Genomic DNA, 23,022 nt, shown 5'->3' on the forward strand with positions numbered 1-23,022 from the left:
AATTCTTCACAGAATAGATTCAACACGTTGCTGGAAACATCCCACACAGATTTCGATCCATGTTGACATGTTGCTGCAGATTTGTTGCTCAGTTTTGATGCAGTTTTTATCTGAAGTCGCATCCAGTGTGGTCTTCTGCTGTCGTCCATCTGCTTCAAGGTTCAATATGCTGTACATCCAAAAGTGCTCTTGTGCATACCCTGACTGTAATAAGTGGTTACAAGTGTTTTCCTGTTAGTCTGAAGCAGTCTGGACATTCTCCTCTGACATTAAAAAAGGCATTTTCATTCAGAGAATGGGTGTTTTCTGTTTTTCAGTCCTGTATACCCTGGAGATGGTTGTTTGACAAAATCCCACAACCCAAAAAAATAAATGCAAATGCAGTGTGGTCTACACCCCTAAATGGAATAGTTTGCTGAAATTTGATTGGTTAGATTATTGTCTGTTGAAAAGGTGAGTGTATGTTTAAAGCTAGTCCTTTGTTTGTATTATTAGTATTACTATAATATACCACCAAAGTGACATATTATACACAAATAGATGCACATATTTGCATATATGCAAAATATTTCATTAAACATTAATTAATTATTTTGATTTATAGCTTTATTTTTCATAAGCTTATTAATCACTTCAGATTTTGACTAAAAATGACCTGAAGCAGGTTTTTAGTGTAATTAAACTGACATTTTAAAAAATTCCAGTAAAATGTGTGCATCACAGAGCCAGTGAAATCACAACAAACATTTTTATTTTTGCTTGCATTTCTTGGAACCTTTATTTAACACGTCAAAATGGTAAAATATTCAACTATTATTGTACAGACGATAATTTAAATAAATACCATGATTAATTATCATTAACAAATGCAATAAGCGGTATCATCAAAGAAAGAAAGACCTAAGACTTTTTGTCTTTTTTTTCTGTAGTATTTCAGTGTTTTTTCTTCTTCTATAGATTATAGGGGAGGTTACATTTAAATAAATGCATTAATAAGTAAATAAGCAAACAGCAAAGTTGATTATTTTCATTTGGCATCATCGCAGTTATCTGTGAAAACTTTCAATTTGTACAATCATTTCTGCAAAGTGCGTTGTGACAGCCTCACAAAAAAGGGTTGCAATGGTTTAATTTGTCTTTAAATTTACTGCCTAAAAGTATTTCTTTCATCACAAGGAGAAGAAATTTAAAAAACAAACAAACCCATTATTAGATATCGTCATAAAAAAACAACAACAACAAAAAAAAAATCTCTATGGCACTACATCAGGATGCTTGATATGGTTTTTAGACGCTGCTGTAACATCTGAAACTTTACGTTGCACTGTATTAACTGTTTAAATACCATGTTGTAAGTAATGCAAAAACCAGTTTACACAGCACAGTGTAAATGAAATATTTAAATCAAACCCAACTGGTGCGATGAGTAGTGCTGAGCAATGTTTCACCTACAAAACCCAAATAGCAGAACAAGGACCGCGAGCCTCTGTATACTCAGACGTCTGCTGGGTGCAGTAGTAAGGCAGTCAGCACAGCCGATAACATTTAAAAACTGTCGTGGTGAAAAACACTGCTACAAGAATGACTTTTAAATCAATTGTCTTGAAGGTTTGTTTATCACAGTGCGAATTGTTCCAACTTCCAGTAACCTTCCGAACTGTAAAGTCTGTTTCCAGTCATATCCGGTAATTCAGAGGTTTCAAAGCAAGCTGTCTTGCTCAAAAACGGAGGGCAGCAGGGAGAAGTCGAAGGGCACAAACTTGACACCGGTCCCGTGGTAGAATTTGTTCTGAAACTCCACCCTGAGATCAAACAGAAAAGTGAGAGAGATCACTTTAACAAAGGTGGACTAATTAACGATGAAGGCACACTTGATTTTCAACTCAGTATTATCATAACTGATGCTTTTACTTTATAGCTAAATAACAGGCATGATTATATCATTCAACTTATCTGCTGCTTTAATAGTGAAGACACGTGAGCTTCCAGTTTAGCTACATGAAAATAAAAGAACTGAAGAAAATAATATTTGCATGTTTTCATGGGTAAACAGGTGAATACATTCACATGTGTTTCTAGCAGTCATAGCATTGATTACTGGTTTGATATTATTATATTTGTAGTCTTCCCACTGTCTCCCTGTCTTGTTTGTATGCTCTATGTTATTACGTTTAGGGCTAGTCTTGTCTCCAATGTTTTCTTTTGTTTATTTCCTGTCTGAAGCTTTCTTTCACCTCTTGCACTAGTTTAACTTCCTGCTTCATGATTATCTGCCCTAACTGTCTTCAGCTGTGTGTAATTGCTTTCATTTGTGTCTCATTTCTCTTGTTTACCATCCCAAATTAATCCTCTGTGTACACTCAGCCCTGTCTTCCTTATTATTTTCACTGGATTTTCCTCCTGTGAGCCTTTTGACTCCAGAACTATCTCGATTCACAGCTGATTTTTGGCTTTTTGCTGTTTAGTTTATGGCTTGTACTTATTTTAAATTGTGTTTTTAGTTTGTATTTGGGACCAAAAATGAAAGGATGACAGTTACAGTCTACAGCATCATAGTAAACTCAGTCTTACACTCAACATTAAGGAAACTGTAAGTTTGCCTCTTCTTTAAGGCTCAATGACTCAACAAAACAAAACAAAAAACAACAACAACAACAATTAAAAAAAGTCCCTGCATTAAGACTTCTTAGAGGTTATTTCATGCCGGAAAAAGTTTCCTGACATCTTCACGTGTAAGTTAATGTTTCAGCTCTTGTTCAAAACCAAAAGCTACATCAACCAAGCCTCTTATAATGATTCACAAATGAAAAGGAGATTAAAAATGTTAGACAATCATTATTTCAAAAGATTGTTGATCATAAACTCATCACGAAGCTACAGTTACTGAGCTTTTGCCACAGAGGCCCACAGACTGGAACTTTCTCTAATCTGAAATCTGTGGACTCTGTACTTTCTTTAAAAATGCAGATAAAAATGCGTCTTTTAAAACTTGCCTGGTAACTTTTTATTTTTGTACGTTTTTGTTGTTCATCATTTTTTGCTGTGAAGCACTTTGTGATATTTGTCTTGATAGGTGCTACATAAATACAATTTTTTACTTCCTTACATACTGTTTTTGCTAATTGTGTTAATATTTAAGTATTTTAAACGCCTAGGCTTTAGGGCAGGAGTGCCAATCTCATTTAACATTGCAGACCACATTGATCTTAAGTGGGTCAGACCAATGAAACTCCCCTTTCTGTCAGTGTGAGGAAGTTTAACTACATATTGGATTGCTCAGATATCTTGATATATGAAAAAGAAGTGCAATTTTTACAGTCTATCACTGTTTTTTCTACATGATAACAAATGTTCATGTAGTAAATGAAAGACATCTGTCAGCAGAACTCTTTGGGATATAAATTAGAAATAAATGTGTTAAGTTATAAAAAAAAGTTCTGGTAGCTTATTGGTAATTAAATTGTTTATCTATACTTCATTACTTTGGTGTAGCATAAATGGACATAGGGGAAGACTTTGTCAGGCTCACTGAGAGGTTTTGGAAAATGTGAAGGGTCAAAATTTTTAAAACATCGCTTTGAGTGAGGTTGGAGTCTTTCAGGCCAATTCTGGCCCCAGGGCCTTATGTTTGACACTGCAGCTCTAGGGACTGGCACTGAAATGTAGCTATATTATGTATAAATATCCCATCAATGCTTTGGTTTGTGGTGTTGCTCATGCTAGGTTCATCAACATAAGTAGGGGCCAACCTACACATTACACCTACAGGAGCTGCTCAGTTGCGCATGCCATGAAGCTCCCAGTGCACAGTTTTTGTGCTGATGTTAATATCAGACGAAGTTTGGAACTCTGCAGTTACTGAGTCAGAGAGTGTCGGTGGTTCCACCGTTCCACTGTGAAGTAACACATCTTTCAGTTGATCGTGAAATTCAGCGAGCTCTGTAGAACGACCCATTCTTTCACACGTTTGCAAAAACAGACTGCATGATCATGGGACATGAATTTATACACCTGTGGCAGTGCGACAAAAAACATCTAAATTCAAAGGTTAAGAAGTATGGTCCACTTTTGTTTATATAGTTTATCTGTCTGTATGAAGAAAACTCACATACAGATTAGCCAGTGCAATAAAGAGGAGCACACAGCCTCACCAGTGAAGTCGGAGAGCGTGGAGGAACGCTGATAAGCCTTCCATGACGAGCAGGATAGACACCGTAAGCGTGGCGAAGAGGCCGAACACAGGGACCAAAAGCACTACACCGACTTTTGTGGTGATCCTGAAACCCAGGCGCATTACCATGTCCCACAGCACCTCCGACAGCTCTGAAGCCGACAGAAACAGCGCACAACAAACGAGATTTACAAAAATGAAGGCGTACCAAATGTCGAGAATTGCATAGTAAGCAGAAAGAAAGAGGCACAGGCAGCTCGTGGGAAGACGGCTTGACCTGAATGCACTTACGGGCATGAGCCAGGCTGAGTGCCCAGAGACGCAGGTAGGACGCAGTGTTGGAAATGCAGCCCAGGCAGTACTCTATGGTGTGAATGACCTGGTGCAGCAGCACATCTGCAAAGTCAAACTGCAAAACAGTTCAGATTATGTATAAAATATTAAGCCTAATTCCTACTGTTAAAAAAGGTTAGGATTTATTAACGTATGCTGTAATGCTGGTACTGAATTAGCTCCACTGGTGGCCCTGTTCTGCTGCCCTACTTTGTCTTGTCTAATGCTGAATACCACAGGCACAATTAGCAAGGTGGATAGAAAAATGAAGACACACTGAATCACACTTAAACTGACAGATTCCTTAATGTAAGAGATCATTTTTCTCTGACCTCTTTGGGAAGAGCTTCTCTGTTGGTCACTTCATCAAGTCCCTCCTCTTCATCATCATCATCATCATAGGATGGTGCTGTGGAGCCGTCATCCTCGCTTACGCGCCTCACCCTCTCATAACCCTGAGGTGTGGTAACAAATACTATTTTTAGGTACTGAATAAAGATCCAAAATAACAGACTGCGGTATTTTGGACTAGACTCACTCTGCGTCTGCGCAGCCCTTTGCCTCCACGGTAGAGCCAATACAAGTAGAGAGGTTTTCCGAACAGCAGCACAGGAACTGACAGCATCGCTATGACAAGTAGGAAGATTTGCAGGCCAATCTGTGGAAGCAAGGCGGCATGCTTAAACTCATGCTATAATGAGTATCCACCCGAATAGAAGCCGATCGACAGATTATTATTACCAGGACACATACCTGCCCTGGGTATAGACGAGCGATATCCTTCCCCTGCATGACAAACATGTTGATGAAGTGGATGAGGATGCTGGGCGCCTGGCTGGAGTAACGTGCATCAAACATCAACCACTTGTATAAAATCATGAAAACCAAATAGCCAAAGAGACACAGCAGGAAGAGCAGCTCAGGAAGAAACAGCAGGTAGACGTTGAACTTCTGTCGGAAGTGCCTGAAGGGAGAAAAAGTGTACAGGGATAAAAGAAAAAGTGTTATGACTTAATGTAAACAAAAAAATAAAGTAGTTTGTGAGTAATAAGACCATAGCAGGAATGCTATGTGTGTGTCACTGCCTGCACACGTGTGCTGATGTAATGCAAAACGGCAATACTGCAGCTTTTTATTGTATTCTACAGCTTAGTAATATTCTTTGGTTTCTGAGTTGCCACCACTTTAAATCTCAAAGATCGTCACTGGAATTCTTTTCTTTCAGTGCCTCCTGGGATGTGGGATGTGAATCTGAGTAGATTCACATCCCAGGAGGCACTGAAAGAAAAGAATTCCAGGTATGATTCCTAGCCATCATCTTCCAGCAGAACTGTGATCACCAAACTTCATTACTTCTTTGTCAACATAGCCTGGTAGCAGATGATGATGATGATGATGATGAGATAGCCTTTATTTTTCAGTTGCAGTTGCCCACAACCGAGATGACAGACCTTGCCAACCGTACATACAATACACAAACATCACATTGGGGAGACAGGTCAGGCTAGGGGGAAAAAAAACATTGAAATATGTAACACAAAAGGATAATACAGGAATGCACAGATATCAACACACCATAGCACAATAAACACAGACAAGCAACATGGGAAAGTGTTCCAGTGTGTACAGCTGATCTGGGACCGCTGCAATCTTCGATTGCGCCTCCAGCTGATCCGGTGTCCACATTGGATGGGAGGTAAGCATGGGAGGAGGCGCTGGATTCGGGGTAGGGAGGGTGATAGTGAGGGCGTATCAGTGTATGTGTTTCGTGCGTGTACATGTGTGTCTGTGTGTGTGTGTGTATCCTGTGTTCAGCTGAGAGAAAGTGTCACCACGCCCGGTTAAGCGTCAGTCAACAGTCTCCAGTGGACTCAGGTGGCCTTGAAGGAGGTACAAAGAGTTCTGACAACAATCCTGTTATCATGGGAAGAATTTGTTGTTCCAGTCAGCTTCAACCTTGGCAGGACTTCAGCTGGCACCAGGGGGGCCGCATGAGTGAAGATGGTGAATGTTTGGGTTTCGTGCGAACAACTGCATCCAATTTTTACAGTTGGTCTAGTGTCCATCACTGGTCACCAGTTCTCTCAATTCCCCTTGTTCTTCTCCAAGATCTTATCCATATTGCGTTCAAAACAGTCTGAGTACTCACAGCCCAATCGTCTATCATGTCGGCCAGCCTTATGGGATTTTGAACAGCTGTAGACGCTTCTTGTTCTTCGATAAGCCAGGTCCAAGCCAGCTCCAATTAGCCCGAACTCTGCAATCATGGTTCCAAATTGGTAGGTGTCGTTTATTGTCCTCCATCGGGAGTGTCACCAGACACACGACGCAACCGACCATCGAGTATCCGGCAGCAAACGTCTCCGCAGGACAATCGGGCTCTCCCAAGCCCAGCAGGGTGTCAATTCCATTACGGGACCAGTTGATCAAATCCATAATTCTTTAGGTTTTAGAGAACAAGACTGAGAAACTCTTTGAGGGTTAGAGTTAGACGAGACTAGACAAACACATAGAAGCAGCAGCAGGCAAGATAAGGGAGGGAGAGGGGAAAGATGCGAGAGCCAAAGAGGGAGATATATGAAGTAAAAACAATTTTCTGAGTCACTTACAAATGGTTGAAGACACTCAGAACCACACCGAAGCTCATGTGAATGACTCCGATGACAACTGACATCTTCATCTTGTAAGAGTTGAGGAAGGACAGACGGTTCACTGCCAGGTTCCATATCTGATGGTGTATTAGAAAGCATTTCAGTGAAAATGACAGAAGGAGGTTGTATTTTGAGTATGATGCCTAAGTGCAGTTACTCACAGGATCGATGCCAAATGGGTACGGTCCATTAAAAACACCACTGACATTAGGGTCTAATGTGAGCAAAGCATTTGTTTGGAGCGTTTTGTTTCTACAGAGTAAAAAGACGAAAATAAATTAGAAACAAGTAAAAGGACTTCGTGCACTGATATGTTTAAGTGTGCGTTTGCACTGATAACTCACGTCCACTGACTATGAGTGAACATAGCCTTGACGCTCCAGCCAGAGCCAAATATATTAAGAGACTTGGAGAAACAGTCGTTGTAAATGAGGCCGGTGTAGATGGAAAAAAGCCCCATCATCAGGATGATGTAGCGACCGCTGAAAAACGTAGCCCATATCTGAGAGCAATGAAAATGATAAGCCTAAGCTGATTTACGATACTCCAGCTCTGCATTATAGATGATCATAACAGGTCATTCCCACCTCATTACTGGAGCGTTTCTTCTTCTGCTTTTTTTCCATCAGCACCATCCACAAGGCGAAGAGGCTCATCACCATCCCGTGGCCGAGGTCACCAAACATCACAGCAAACAGAAACGGGAATGTGATGATGGTGTAGGGAGCTGTTGATGATGGAAACATGATCAGCTTATTTATTCTGAGCTCCTTTCGAAAGAAAACAAAGAGATGCTTTTGCTGCTATTCACAAAAACACAGTATGACTACTTCTTCTTACCTGGGCTTACCTCGCGATAGTCCCCCACCCCATAGGCCTCCACAATGCTCTGAAAACCAGCAGTAAACTTGTTGGATCTTAAGAGGGTGGGCGGAGTGTCAGTGCTCGGGATGCGATTTACAAAAGACGGTACGGTGGCGTCACCTTTTCTCTGATGATAAAAGACGTACAACATCAACAGGGGCATTTTATAGACCTGTGATATTCTAAACCTTTCTGGCCCTTAACTTCATTATTATAGTCAGGTAATCACAGGAACATTTGTTCTTTTCTAGGTGAGAGATTTTATATTAAAGCAACCAAATAAGCTGAATAAAGCAGGAGGAATGGTACAAGAAGAGAAAAAAGTGCCTACTGAAGCAAAAACCTGGAAAAACAAATGCTGCAGATAATAATGCCAAGAGAAAAAAACAAGAAACATTTTGTTTTACAGTACAGTACGCAGAGTCCTCGGGGAAAACATTAGTGTGATTCAAACAATTCTAACTTATTAATTTAAATGCCAGACTAAGGATAAAATTGTAAAATCTTACAATTTGGGGAGCATTAAAATTATTTTGCTTGAATAATAGCAATAAATATTCAGCGTTTAAACTCAGAACGTTGTACTCACTGAGCCTTCTTCTAGCGCCCCCCTCAGGTTTGCGAGGTCACTGATGGGACACCACACCTCGGCAATCAGACACTTGTTGGTGACATCGAAGCTGCAGAGGTTGAGGATGTGATAGATGGCTTTCATCTTTTTCACCTGCACCACCCAGGTATAGACAGATTCTGAGGCCTTCTGCAGAACCTGCCTCAAGTAGTCTTCAGTGCGATGAAGCACCTGCAGGAAACAGCAGTTAACTACAAGCCAGCTCTGAACTTGCGATGATTAAAAAGGGCTTCAGTCCTACATTGTTAAGGTCTTGGATGCGCGTCCTTAAGCTGTCCAACACATCGGCTCGCTCCTCATCATTCTCAGGGTGTGGATAAAGGTGGCAGTGGTAACTGAGGGAAACAAAGGCAGATGTCCAGGCTGATAATGATGGAGAATATAGTGACTATTAAAGGGTAAAGCTGGCTAATTCTTACCAATCGCAGATTTTTTGCACTTTCTGTCCAATTTGGTCTCCCCAGAACGAGATGAGAAACACCACACTTTTGCTTATCTCACCCTGAAACAGCACAGTTCAGACCCGTTGACACTAAAGTGCTGAGCTCACGCTAACAGAACACGTCAGCTAATTCTTACCTGCAGTGTAATTATTAGATTTCCTCACAACATTAAGACGACATTCAAACGACTTACAGTGTCAAGATCGGCCAGGTTTTCATCCACTTCTGCATAGCTGAGGATGGTGTAACCCTTACACACTCTCCACAACATCCGCTCAAAGGCCTCCACCTTCACCCGCTGGATCAGACCCGAAACAAACCTACACCCAGGACAGATCAGGTAAGGTTTTGCTTTTGTTTTTCTTTTTAAAAATGTCCGTGGAGGAACTTTACGACATCTGGTCGAGTGGCTGTGAATACATAAATAATACGGAGCTCACCCGAGCTTGGCGCCGAGCCTCTGCATGCCAGTGGATCCTGTGACCGAGTCTGTCTCCATGGTGGGGAACTCTTCATACTGGTTACCAAGAGCCTCATGCTAATTATAAAAAGGAACATGTTTCATTTATGACGGCTTCCATCGAGTGCTCCTCGCACACTTCTAGCACACAAAGCTGATGTAATGTTCACACGCTGGACTGTAATGTTTACTCTCACAGCTGACTGTCTCACAGCCCGGGTGAGTCAGGTGGCGCTGGTAACAGCTGCACTGTGACCGTGTTATTAATTAAAGTCAGCATTAGTTCCAGCTCTGTCACTGAGGGAAATAAAACATGTCAGCGACAAGAAAACAAGATGCTGCCGGGGAGGCGAGGGTAGGCGCCTCGCCGAAGGAGCAAGAAACTGATGCGAGAAAAGATCAAAGAGACGGAAACGCACTCACTCTGGAGCGGCTGTGGATGAAGGTCCGCGTGATCTTCAGCATGTGCGTGTATTCGGTGAGCTCGAGGAGGTTCCTCTGAAGCTTCTCTTTGTTCTTCGCCACCTCGCTCAGCTCCATCTCCAGCCTTTGAAGCTGCTCCTGAACATGACAAGGAACACGCCAAAAATCAATAAAAAATAAATGAATAAATCTACTCACAGTATTTTATTTCATTCAGGCAACCACGCCAGTGTGCAGGAAGCATGCGTGCAGCAGCGATGAGAGGCTTGTGCTTGTGACGCCGTGAAAGAGTGACCCATATTTGACTGTCTGTCATTTTAGACAATCAGATATGGGTCAGTTGTGATTCGCTCCCAACTGCAACAATCAACAGCAGGCTCGGTCTGCTGCTGAGGCAGGAGGATTCGATTAAAGGCTGCAAGCCTTGACAGCATTTTAGTAGCAAAAGAAGCAGTTCTCACATGAAACTGCTCACAACCCTTGTGGATTTCCAAGTAACCCGGTCATGATTTGTGAAATGGCACATTGCTGCTTTTTAAAAAATATTATGATCAATTTTGTCACGTTGTGCACCACAAAGCCAATGCTACCTAGTTTCTAGTTTATCTATGTGGAGAATATTTGCTTTTTGGGTGAGTGAACCTTTAGGTCTCAGTTCATCAGCTGAAAAACCTGTTCAGTTAAGTTGGTGAACCAGCAGATTCAAGTCAAAGTTTATTTCTAAGACTGCATTTGCATAATAAAAGAAAGGGTACTCTGCTCGACTGGACCCGAAAGGAAAATGAGAAAAGTAGGTTTTCAAAAGCGTTTTAAAATGACTGAGAAACTGGGCAGCTCACTGCAAAAAGGCAGGTTGTGCCAACACTGAAAAGACTCGATCGCCTCTGCTTTCAAAGCCTGGCTCTAAGAGGAGCTGGCTCGTACACCTCTGTGCTCTGGCAGGATTGTAGGGTTTCAAAAGTTTAAACCACTGAGACTATTAAAAACAAGAAATAAATTTTTAACTGGTTTTGGTAAATGGAGAGCCTAAACTGGAATATTGGGACCAATTTTCTACCATTTCGCCGCCGTGTATGCAGACGCAACCTTCACTTGAGTTATGTATAACACAAAACCCAACAACAAACGATGTCATAATGGGCTACAGGCTGAAAATAAATGAAAACACGTTTGTCATCAGCTGCAGTTAAGTTCAAGAAGTGAATTCTATTCACTTCTATTGGTGGGATCGCTGAGACAAACTCGTGCGGTGCAGACAAACTTTATAGACTAGCTTAAATATGTCTGAAATATATCTACATCATGATGAGATGAACAAATCGTTTATCCAGCAATTGATAAGCGACGAGAAAAAACTAATTGCTTTACTACAGTAGGATCTTTTAAACAGAGATATGAATGTTTTATTTCTTTAACCCTCTCATGAGGCTAAAATGGGCCAATGGGGTCATTTGTGATAATCCTATGAGTAGTTCATGCCAGGCCTGAAGCTCTGGATCACATACAAAAAAACCCCCATAGGCATGTGTGTTAATTTTATCTTCATCATATCAATGCATACAGTAAGATAGAAAAAAATGAACAATAAGTACATGTATTAATTATTTTTCTTTTTTTACAAGCTCAGTTTTCATCGTATGAGAGAAAGTAATTACTTCCAGATACTTTTAGTGTCACACATTGCAATCACTAAACTAAAAATTGTTTAGAAAAATGTATTTACAAACAACAACGTACAGGTAACATCACTGTTTGTTTTATCATTTATAATTTGTTCTAAATGCTATTTAGAGCTTGATAATCCCGTTACTCTAGCTAGTTTATATAGCAAGTCTCATCCAGGTTGATTAGGGCATCTACGAGGAGTTAGAGAATAGATATTATAGTAAGAAGATACAGGAATACTGTTTGTCCATGACTCTATATGTGCTTGTCATACCTATACAGTTTCCTTTATATACAACAGGTATTCCAGTGTAATTAATTAATAATAGTTTTCAATCAAAAAACAAGAGGAATTCTGGCTCCTCACCATCACCTGAGCTATTTTCATCATCACCTCAAGTTTTCTGCAGCTCTGTTAGCCACTGTTCACAACAAAACATCACAATGTAGCGTTTAGAGGCAGAAAGTTACAACCCAATCAAAGCCTCTGATTAAAAAAACAAACGTCTAAATGCACTAGAGGGTCAAGTTCTGGAAAATCACTGAGTAGGGTATTAAAATGAATGTAAATCCTGCATTACCCCCACTTCCCAATATATTGGCATATACTCACCATGATCTCCAGGACCTGTCTTGGGGGTGGAGCAAGTGGACTCTCATCCTCCTGTGGAATGGCTATTTTAGCCTTCTGGATCTCCCTCAGGAGGTAGCCTGTGCACACAGATTTGCTGATTGTTTGTTTTTCATATTAATTACTACTTAGCCATCAGAGGAAGCGGTGAAGCCTAAATCTCTGAGGGCAAACTTTTTACAAAGCACAGTCAACCACGACTTTCTTGCTAAATTAACTGTACAGGTGCGTGCTCAGGGTTTGGAGCACGCATCCCAGGTGCTCTCCGTTCTTACCCAGAATCCTCTCCATCTCCTCGCATCTCTTGATTTCGCTGACGAAGCGCCGCTGGAATGAGCTGACACTCGGGTTGAGCTGAAACAAGAGGAGCATCACAAGTCAGACGGATGCAGATTACTGCATGATGCATAATAACATCATGGTGAGGTTCAGCAAAGTGATGTGGTTTTTTTATATTATTAAAACTCTATCCTCCTCTTGCTGGCCAGGTATAGACACTGTATATCATCTAGATAGATGCCCCGTCTTGCTCCCCTCCCTTAAATATGCATGCATAATCAATTAAATCGGTTGACAAAATGCAAATACTCTTTAAACTGGTGACACACATCTTCCATTCACGCAGTGAAGTGTTTTGTCTACTTACATCTCGGAACTCGACCAGCCCCAGCTCTCCGAGCTCACTAATGCAGTCATATTCAGAGCCGGACTGCAGAAACAATTGCGCCAAGCACATCTCCTCACTCCTGAACACCATCTTTATCTGCCACACAGACAGATCCTCCTCCGCTGCCTCGTAATCTCCCCCCTGCCCCCCACGGTAGCCTACTGAACGCGGACGACGAGCCGTTCACTACAAGCGAAAACACGACATCGCAACAAATCAGCGAAATGAGCCCCTCAGCCAATTACCTCGCCCCCGGGATTAATTAATGCATCCATATTAATAATTACGAATAATTACGACAAGAGGGGGGGTGGGACTGTCCTCATACTGCGCCGGTTTGTTTTTCAGCGGGAGGGTCGCCGGGTATCTACTGAATAAAGAGCAGCAAAACAAAGGAAGAAAGCTCCCCGATGCACCTTTTACGCGGAGCGATCGCGGAGAAAGGCGTCATCCTGAGGAATCTTTACCTCTGACACCTGTCATCATCACAGCGCAAAAACACAGAAAGACAAAGAAAAAACCCGAAAAACGACACAACACAAATGGAAACGAGCAACAGGCAAGCTAGAGGATAAATTATCAACCCGTCACGCAGACAAACGGGGCTAAAGGCGGCCTCGCCGGTTAAAAATAAGCCACAGTCAGAAATAGGCTACGGCCTTTATTCGCGCTACGTCGCCCGGCAATTGACACAGATTGCGTCCCCCGGGTTGCCAGGTACGGTCGCATCCTCTGAAATAACCCGTCTTTCTCAGTTTATCTTTAAAAAAAAAGCTACCTCGGAGCTCAGTAGCAGCCGGGTGACCTCACTACATACCCACTGCAGTAGTTTACCAGGCACAGGTATGATTAAAAAAAAAACCTAATATCAAAAATACATAATCATGAAAATAAGCTTTAAATTAAAAAAAAAGTCTCCTCCTCTTCTCTTTTGCTTAAACCAGGAAGGAGTGACACAGCATACACGTAGCAGAAGGAAACAGAAAAATAATTACTATATATAATATTTATTGATCGTTTTGAATATATGTAATGTCCTGATGTATTAAAACGAATAAGCAAATTAATTAAGCTAATTATTTGCTGTATAGTGACTGTAAACTAACAGTGGGGAAATCATGCTCTGTGTCTGATTTGTATGAATGTGAAATATGAAGGAATATTACTCGGTCATTTTATCTGTGGTGATTGTGAACACCCCCATCACAATTAACGATTATATATATATATATATATATATATATATATATATATATATATATATATATATATAAACAAACCCCTTCATTCTTTTGTCTCTTGAATGGCAACTGTTTTTTTTTTTGTTTGTTTTTTAAAAAGGGGGGTTAGCTCACAAACCTGGCAACCAGCGCATCTTCTTATTCGGTTCCACCGCTGAAAACCGACCGACCATATGCTTTTCTTTGTATGTGAAAGTCTTTCTTTGGGCTGTTTTCGGGCGGTGATTTGAACGTTTTTAAAAATAGAGTTTTAGTTTTGATAACTTTTTCCAGAGGATTTGAATGCAGCCAATCACCTGCTGCAGCACATAATCGATGAGACACGCACAACGTGACTCAACACTAATGTCACCTGTGTGATGTTTTATAAGAAGTAAGAAATCATGGAGTTATCATCTTGCAAGCAGGGACTCACATATTACATTTACATGTCTTTGTTTTTGCACATTCTCATACAACCACTTTATAAACCAGAGGTCAGAGATTCATCCATTAGAACTTTCAGCATCGCACTCAAAATCTCAGAAATCCTCATAGATGGCGAGACAAGCCGTTTCCAGTAATTTGACAGATAGCTGTCAGATAGTGAGAAGAAAGGTGGTTTTGGCTGCTCCCTTAAACCCAAAAGATCACCATAGCGGATGGATCCGGGCGCTAAGCTTGTAACTGGGAGCAGCTAAGGTTGGATTTGTGTCTCCTGTTAGTGACAAACCAGGGACGTTCACAAATAACCACTATAATACAGATATAATACAATACAAAAGCTGTCATAACACAGTTCATCCGGTTGAGCAGAGCCACTGCTTACAAAACAGAGAACGCGGTGGTGTCGTAACAAGGTGTGGAGTGTTTTGTAAAGTAGATTGTGTCGGTCCATCCTCTGCAGCTATAACAGCTTCAGCTCTCTTGGAAGGCTTTCAACAAGGTTTAGGAGTGTGTTTATAGGAACTTTTGACCATTCTTCCAGAAGAGTATTTGTGAAATCAGACCCTAGGTCAGATTTATGGAAAAGAAAAGACAAGCTGCTTGGCTCTGATGACCCATATGACATGTTCTCATCAGTGGGGGAGGCAGAAAGACAATAAACAAGATCCAGGAAAACGTGCTAAACATTACGTGGCCGAGTGTGTCCATGTGTGTCTACTAAGGCACTCTATTGTACAGTAAAACAATATATTAAGTTTATTCTTTGATCAAATGGGCAGAAAAACAAACCAACCAACATGTCATGACTGTGCATCTTTTGATCTCCTCAGAGTCTTATGGACAGGTGTCTCCTGAGTCCTGGAGTTATGTTGTATGGAAAACTGAAAACTGGTAACTTAGTCTTTAGATACACATACAATTTACAATTACTGTATTTTTTTAGAGCTCCATTTTCCATATAGGATTGTTGCATCAGTCAATATGAATAAATGGCTCTTCTGAATGTTTGTAAATGCAGATATGAGCTCACAGCAGTTTTGCTTGTTTTCAGCAGAGCTCATTCACCTGCAAGATAAAAGCTGGTGCTTGCGTCCTCTGTTTGGTAGTGTTAGTACTACACAAATAGGTGACAGTGGTTCTTTTCACACATACAGGATTTCAAGAAGAGCACATATAACGTTCATGGTGTGATTTTCAAGTCTTCAAACTCTGAGCCAGTCTGTTGAGCTCCTGTGACAGAGCGGTGACTGTATCCAGGATCTTCTGTTTGTCCTTCTCCTCCAATCGAGCTTCACATCGCTGCGCGAATTTATCGGGGTGCCACAGCGCTTGCTGCTTTCGAAGCGCTTTGCGAAACGCCGGTACGTCCTTTCGGTCCACACCATGCAGCATGACCTCGATCATCTCCTGGACCGTACCTCTCGGAGCCGGCCAGGGGATGTCACCGAAGCTCAGCTTCGTGCTGCCTGCCGAGGCGCCACCCTGAAAGGTCGCCGCGCACCTCTCATCGTACTGCCGCTTCTTGCCACGCTGAGTCTCCTCCTCTTTGCGAGCTGCACGAGCCAGATATTCTTCGTGCTCCTTCTGCAGCCTTTTGTGCAGCTCCTTGCGGCTTCGCTCTTCTTCCTCCATCTCTCGTTTACTCTTGCTTCTTTTCCACCCAGAAGATGAGGCCGCGAGTCTCTGGGCCTGGGTGTGTTTTTTATCATAGTATTCCTTCCGGATGCGATCAGCCCAGTCCCCAAAGTCTTCCTCGTCATCATCAACGGGAAGAAAGTCATCAGCTGTGAAACAAATACAGCAGTGTTATCAAGCAGAGAGAGAGAGTTAAACTCAGATTCATCTGTGATGTTTAGGATTTACCATCATATACTCCAAAGGTTTCATAAAATTCATCCTCGCATTCGTCAAACAGCTTCTCCAGGAATTCCTTCTCAGGGTCTGCTTCACGTGGATGGCTCATGTTTTCTTCAGCCTGCGATAAATGTCAGGGGAAAAGTGTAAATATTACTGAAGACGCAGGAAATCAATGTGACATGGGTAATCCAACACAGCAGAGCTGAGCTCAGTTTATTCCAACTCATCACCAATTCATCAGTAATGAGGTCTGGCTGTGCTGAGCCAGAAACCCTCACACACTCACCCTGCATTTCCTCAAATCTAATCTTAGGGTAATGTTATGAACCATGTAGCTTTGAGCTATTTATAATCCCATGACTCAAACAAATTCCATGACAACAACACCTCTGTGATCTTCTTTTCCTCCTGCATGGCAGCTCCATACTCAACATCTTTAGTCCAGTGTATCCACCATCTCTCCTCTGAACATGTCCAAAACATCTCAGCCATGCTTCTCTAACTTTGTCTCCAAATAGCTCAACCTGAGCTGTCCCTATGATGTTTCATGTCGACACTGGTTACTCTCAGTAAAAGCCTTCACATCCTCCACTCTGTCAGGCTTTGGATGTTTAAACACAGATATTTAAACTCATCCACTTTCACCACCTGTCCTCCTTGCATGTTACATGCTTCATATCTTTGCTGTCCCACCTTTGTGTCCCATGTTTAGTTTGATGGGATTTGGTTATTCCGGTTTCAGTTAATAGATTCAAAGACGCAGTGATAGACAAGTTTCAGTCATAGTTTCAGCTCACTTTTACCTCTGGATGTTTCATCCAGTTCAGCAGGTCTTGCGGTGTGACTCCGGCTCTGTTTTGGACGTTTAGGGCTTCAGGGCAGCGCTTTCTCAGAGGCACCACCAGGTCATCAAACGCTGAAAGAGCCCCCCAAAAAACACAAAGTTAACAATTAGCAGCGGATAAAGCTATTTATTTAATTATTAATGTTAATTCTCCAGGTCCTCCTCACCCGTTTTTCCGTGTTTAAGAGCTCTATTGGCCGCGACGTGTAGTGCCGTGTCCCCTTTGCGGTCCCTCTGGAGAACATCGGCTCCGTGTTTCAGCAGAAGCCGCAGAACAGCATCGTCCCCCTGACAGCAGGCCAGGTGCAGCGGGCTCCTCTGCCTCTTACCCTGGGAAAAGTTCACGTCCAGATCCGTGTGTTTCCGTAGGTATGATTTCAGTTTCATCAAACTGCCGTCGTTCACGTACTTCCACACCCGCGTCTGTTTGCGGGACACCATTACTACACACAAACAAAGGCGAAGCTAATGCTTAGCTTTCGCTAACAGGATTCGGTCCGTCTTTTTAATAGGTCCGTAGTTAGCAAGAGCACAGACACAGGTTCCGGGGACAGATAATGTCCTGTGTTACCACAAGATGGCAGCATTAACTATGAAAGTGAATGCCTGCCATTTAATGGGATTATTTTTAAATTATATTTATTATAACTTGCATTGCTGCTAAGAAGGTCGGATCGAGAATATGTTTGTCTGGGATTAAGGTAACGTAGTGTAACATGCAGATAAAAATAAATAAACTAAGCAGGTTACAGGTCTGCCCCTCATCATGTGAAGACAGATATATTGTATTGTATTTCAGTGCAATGTTTCCAGCTTCTTCACAAGGCAAATAATGAGCATTGTCATGCATTGGCCTTCATACATTTCTCTCCTTTTCCATTATCTGCTAGTCTGTCTGCCACAATCCTCTTTGCACTTGTGTTGAATAGGAACCAGACAGTCTCACGTGACACATAAGGAGGTCACCCCAATTACTCCCTTTTAAAAATGCGAAAAACAAATCTCAGGAGTCACTTTCAGGAACCACGTTGCAGGTTATATCAAGATGAACTAAGGCGCCACTCAGTATTCATCCCCCTTCTCTTTGGGTTTCTGTGCCTCAGCCTGCTTTCATCATGGCACCTGTCCGGAGGTACAGTGCTCAAACTCCACTGTGCCCTGATAAAAGCTTTGCCACATGACTTTGCACGTTGTTTTGAAGTTTGATTTTATGTCCATAACTATGACTAAACCTTGAACAGAGAAACAACTGTTCCAGCTGCCTGAAAGCTGCCCGACTGTATCTCGCTGTAGAGCAGGGCCTGAAGCATGAATGAAGATTCTTTATTCAGAAGCACCACTTCAGTTTGTCAGCTGCAGACAGGATCACAGGGAAGTCATTTTACTGAGAGACTACACTGTAAAAAGAAATCACTCACAGTTTGGCTGACGTCAATAATCTTTTCTAGTTTGCCTTAAGTACACAGATTTCAAAGTGAATTGAGCTAAGCAGAAGAAATCTTCCTCAAAATGTACAGTTGTAAGTTTGCACAACTCATGAAATGAAGTTCATAAGAAACAAAACTGTCAACCTATAGCACTAACATTCCTTCCTTTTCCAAAAATGAAAGAATTATAAGTCACTAATAGCAGCCTCACAGGCCAACTTCATATCTGCTCTTGCATAAAATGACCTCACAGGCAGCGAACTGAAGAACCAATGCAAAAAAACCCCCAAATATATGTGGAACAATCGTCTTTATCACCCTTATTTCATTCAGTGTAACATCTTAAGTTGTTTTTATCAAATCTTAGTTGCAATCTTTCCAAAAGAAAGCATCTGCAACTGGCAGACAATGGGAAATGCCTGTGGGCACTTATTTTTGTAGTTATTTTGATGTTATACCCCCCACCCCCCAAATTATACTTTCTGCAGCAGATTTAAACTCAGGGCCATATCTTCATTTTCCTCTCTCATAACGTCTCTGATTCAGGTTATCTCAGCCAAATTTATGAAGACACAAATCAAAATTGACTTTTTGCTAATGAAGCCGCCATCACACTAACAATTTAAATTAAAACAGAAGTAGCAGCAGATCAATTAAACACTAAGAACATCAGGGGTTGATGCAATTTGATGCTTGTCCACAGACTAGATGCAGAGGCCCTTTATGCTCATATCAATCGCTTATCACAGAATCACAGCTTGACTCATAGAGTGTGATGAAATGAGGGAAACTTGTAACACAGGAAATGATCATTTATTTACAAAACATAATTAAATAAAGAGAACATGTTTGTCAGTAGGTCATTAGAGTAAAGCACGCATGGAAGTGTGGGAGTGTGCAGAGAGCAAAGGATATCCGAGAAATCACGTTGTAGCCAAGCTGGTCCGAGCCAAAATCTGGTGTGGGCTCCTCAGTGAGCCCCTGCAGAACAACAACCCAGAGACACCCAGTGCCTAAGGGGTCATCACACTTTGAAACGTATTACTAAGTTGCTGCATAGTTAAGTCAGAAGTGCCTTTTTAAAGACAGAACAGAGACTTCTGGCAAACTTCACCTACTATCGCCTCTGTCAGTGCGCCCCAGGGTGGCTGTGGCTACAGTGTAGCTTGCCATCACCAGTGTGTGAATGTGTGCGTGAATGGGTGGATGACTGGATATGTAAAGCGCTTTGGGGTCCTTAGGGACTAGTAAAGCGCTATATAAATACAGGCCATTTACCATTTACCATTTACCATATCCAAACTGCATGGAGACAAACAAGGTCTGAAGAGGTTGAAGCTCCAGTAACACTTGTAGTATAAAGAGTATAAAGAAGTAACAAAACTGTTCTTTATACTATAAGTGTCGCTGGAGCTTTGACCTTTGACCTCAGATGTTTAAGCCTTGCCGGGCAAAATGATGCATGTGCAGAATTTAACCCAGCAATTCATCTGAAAGGAGAAAGTTTCACTGTGCTCACCTTAAATTTAAGCTCAACAACTGGATATGAAAGAAGGTGGTTCAATGTAAAAGTGCTGTGTGGAATCTTCTGTTAAAAACACACAAAAATCACAATGTTCACTCAATATTACTCAAAGTAGAGTATTTATTTTAGCCTTAAGACATGTCTGCACCCCAGAATCAGCCCTTAACTTATTTTAAGCCTTAGCTTAACCTTAAACCAAGTCTTCAACCTAAAATCGAATGATTTACAATAATCGACTGGCTTTTTTTGTCTCCAAAAGGAAGCAGGGTCGCGTCAGTGTGACTGCGTAAACAAAAACCTGTTTGTATAAACAGATTTATGTCCACACAACATGTAAAATGAGTCAGAACACACAGAAGCACAAACATACTGTGTGTGGTAGTGGATTGTTGGGAAAGAGTCGCTCCAGTGTGTGGCTACAACAACATGCGACAGCTGGAAACTCTGATTTTGTTTTCGCTCTACAAATGAATTTGTTGGGAGTATTAAAGGTTTGTGATCTTCACCTCATTAATGAAACAAATTAAAGCTGCAGCACATAGCCTCTCTGGATGTTGCTCTGATGTAAGTTCTTTTTCGATTTGATGCTCATCAACCGTTACCTGTAGCGCTTGTAATGCTCAAGTCAGTGCAGCTGAGCCTCTGAACTGGCTCAGTGCTGCACTGTGGGCGACAGTGCCTCCATTTAGGCCCGAGAGAGGGAAGGATGCACAATGGAGAGGATAGAGGAGAGAATGAAGGGACACTTTGTGCTCGTTGAAGAGGATGATCTCCTCTGAGACTCACATAACCCAAGATCCGGAGTCTCCCAAAGCTTGGGCACTTCCGCTCTTTCGGAAAAGACGTGTCTCCACTAGCGATAGCTGTCTTGTGTGAATGCTTTTGAAATGCCATCTCAGGAGAGACAGAGAAGAGGGACACGTCAGATTTGCCACTTCAAGTCTCACATCTGCAGCTTACTCTATTGTAAACTATGTTGCCTTCAATGTAGTACTGCTTTATTGTCACACATGCTATCAGAGAAAGTAACTTTTCACATTATGTGTCTGCTTCCTTAAAAATAAACTGCAGGAGAGTGTGTAAAGCAGGCAGGCCTCAGGTGGAGCTTTCAGGTCTTGCACAGGGCACTGAATGCAGAGAGATGCTTCTGAATGACAGGATATCCCAGTGCAGGAACTCCTACCTTGCCTACCCTCCCTTTACTCTTCCTGCTAGGCCTGCTGACTCCTATCCTGTCCATGGGGTCTGTTAATCTCTCGGGACAGTACAGGGAGGAGATCTGGAATACCGGGTGGCAGGAAGCTGAGGGTCTTCCAAGACTCTCCAGGGGTCAGCATCTCATCCTACCACACTATGGCAAGACCAGGCTCAAGGTCCGGTTTAGTGGCTGGGCTGCTAAGATGCTATTGTTAGGCTCAAGGAGAAATGTGTGCACACTTCCTTTGACTATTTTCTGCTTGACCTGAATTATTGGGTTCTGATTTATGACACTTGGACACGTGTTTGTAGCACACAGACTGTCTGATTTTTAAAGCAACACAATAGCTGTTTGTCACCCATTTATATGACAATGAATCGGTTGAAAATCTTCTTACTTTTCCATTAAGGAAGCAATTTGCATTTACTTGATAAAGAGCTGACCCAGTGTGCTGATGGACCGGGGTTGGATATTTTCACAGGGTTGTGTTTTCTCTGCATTTAGAGGTCGCCTCTAAGGTCAATGATGGTAAGGAAGAAAGAAAAAACCGTGAAGTGAATATTTGAACTATTGTGAAAAAAAAATGTTTATAATAATTATAAATTGTACACGCGGACACTATATAAGATACACCTTGCTAATAACAGCTTGGAGCCCTTTTTAGTAACAAAACTGATTTAATTCTTCATGGCACAGATTCAACAAGGTGATGGAAACATACCCTGATAGATTTTGGTCAACACTGACATGACAGGATCGCACAGTTCCTGCAAATTTGTCCGCTGCAGATCCATGATGGGAATCTCCAGTTCAATATCATTCCAAAGGTTCTCATTTGGATTGAGATCCGGTGACTGTGGAGGCCATTTGAGTAGAGTAAAATCATCGTCATGTTCAAGAAGCTAATTTGAGATTATTAGAACTTTGTAACATGGAATGTTACCCAGCTGGAAGCAGACATCCCAAGATGGGTGCAAGACACGATGGATCCATGCTTTAATTTTATTTATGCAAAATTTTGCTTATCATTCGAATATTGTAGCACAAATTGAGGTTCATGAGGCCAGGCAACATTTTTCTAACCTTTTGTTGTCCACTTTTGGTGACACACTGCAAACTGTAACCTCACTTTCCTGTTCTTAGGTGACAGGAGTGACACCCGGTGTGGTCTTGTACTTCATAGTTTGAGATGCTGTGTGTTTAGAGATGCTCTTCTGCATACCTTGGTTATAATGTACAGTTATTTGAGTTACTGTTGACTTCCTATCCGCATTGTAGCTCTCCTCTGATGTCTGACCTCACCCAAGTATTTTCAATCAGAGAATTGCCGTTTACTGGATAATTTCTCTTTTTTTTTGGACCATTTTCAGTAAACCCTAGAAATAGCTGTGTGGGGAAATTCCCAGTACATCAGCAGTTTCTGAAATACTCAGACCAGCCTATCTGACACCAAGAACTATGCCTCATTCAAAGTACTGAAATCATCTTTAGTCCCCATTTTGATGCTTGGTTGTCTTGACCAAGTACCAAAAGTACCGCCTACCTCTTATTCCTAACCTCATTTC

General features: G+C 41.7%; 2 protein-coding genes across 2 annotated transcripts; both read right to left on the bottom strand.

Moving 5' to 3' along the window:
• Positions 1-743: 743 nt before the first annotated feature.
• On the bottom strand, positions 744-13,650 carry atp6v0a2a (ATPase H+ transporting V0 subunit a2a). Its single transcript, XM_086300608.1, has 20 exons — positions 12,919-13,650; positions 12,548-12,626; positions 12,255-12,352; positions 9,977-10,114; positions 9,534-9,631; positions 9,287-9,413; positions 9,070-9,152; positions 8,892-8,985; positions 8,609-8,821; positions 7,996-8,146; positions 7,743-7,882; positions 7,500-7,657; positions 7,317-7,407; positions 7,114-7,232; positions 5,258-5,468; positions 5,043-5,162; positions 4,837-4,959; positions 4,463-4,580; positions 4,152-4,323; positions 744-1,802 (listed from the first exon to the last, which is right to left on the bottom strand). Exons 1-20 carry the CDS (start codon positions 13,027-13,029, stop codon positions 1,700-1,702), a joined length of 2,547 nt encoding a protein of 848 aa, XP_086156734.1. The 5' UTR covers positions 13,030-13,650; the 3' UTR covers positions 744-1,699.
• Positions 13,651-15,348: 1,698 nt separating this feature from the next.
• nfkbil1 (nuclear factor of kappa light polypeptide gene enhancer in B-cells inhibitor-like 1) lies at positions 15,349-17,797 on the bottom strand. Its single transcript, XM_086302533.1, has 4 exons — positions 17,475-17,797; positions 17,267-17,379; positions 16,470-16,581; positions 15,349-16,390 (listed from the first exon to the last, which is right to left on the bottom strand). The coding sequence occupies exons 1-4, from the start codon at positions 17,746-17,748 to the stop codon at positions 15,801-15,803; spliced, it is 1,089 nt and encodes a 362-aa protein (XP_086158659.1). The 5' UTR covers positions 17,749-17,797; the 3' UTR covers positions 15,349-15,800.
• Between the last annotated feature and the right edge of the window lie 5,225 nt (positions 17,798-23,022).

This window comes from Aulonocara sp. 'chitande type north' Nkhata Bay, linkage group LG7 (genome assembly GCF_057382095.1).
Source record: "Aulonocara sp. 'chitande type north' Nkhata Bay isolate Kocher_YH1m ecotype deep benthic linkage group LG7, A_spYH_male_GT1.1, whole genome shotgun sequence".
In the NCBI taxonomy this organism is placed as follows: domain Eukaryota; kingdom Metazoa; phylum Chordata; class Actinopteri; order Cichliformes; family Cichlidae; genus Aulonocara; species Aulonocara sp. 'chitande type north' Nkhata Bay.

Excerpts from the sequence above, each read along its gene's own strand:
- atp6v0a2a (XM_086300608.1), bottom strand. The coding sequence starts at position 13,029 with ATGGTGTTCAGGAGTGAGGAGATGTGCTTGGCGCAATTGTTTCTGCAG. Across the intron at positions 10,115-12,254 it reads GACAGGTCCTGGAGATCATG|GAGCAGCTTCAAAGGCTGGA; the intron begins GTGAGTATATGC and ends TGTCATGTTCAG. Across the intron at positions 8,147-8,608 it reads GGGCGCTAGAAGAAGGCTCA|AGAAAAGGTGACGCCACCGT; the intron begins GTGAGTACAACG and ends TTTTATCATCAG.
- nfkbil1 (XM_086302533.1), bottom strand. The coding sequence starts at position 17,748 with ATGGTGTCCCGCAAACAGACGCGGGTGTGGAAGTACGTGAACGACGGC. Across the intron at positions 17,380-17,474 it reads TCTTAAACACGGAAAAACGG|CGTTTGATGACCTGGTGGTG; the intron begins GTGAGGAGGACC and ends GGGCTCTTTCAG. Across the intron at positions 16,391-16,469 it reads AACCTTTGGAGTATATGATG|CTGATGACTTTCTTCCCGTT; the intron begins GTAAATCCTAAA and ends TTTGTTTCACAG.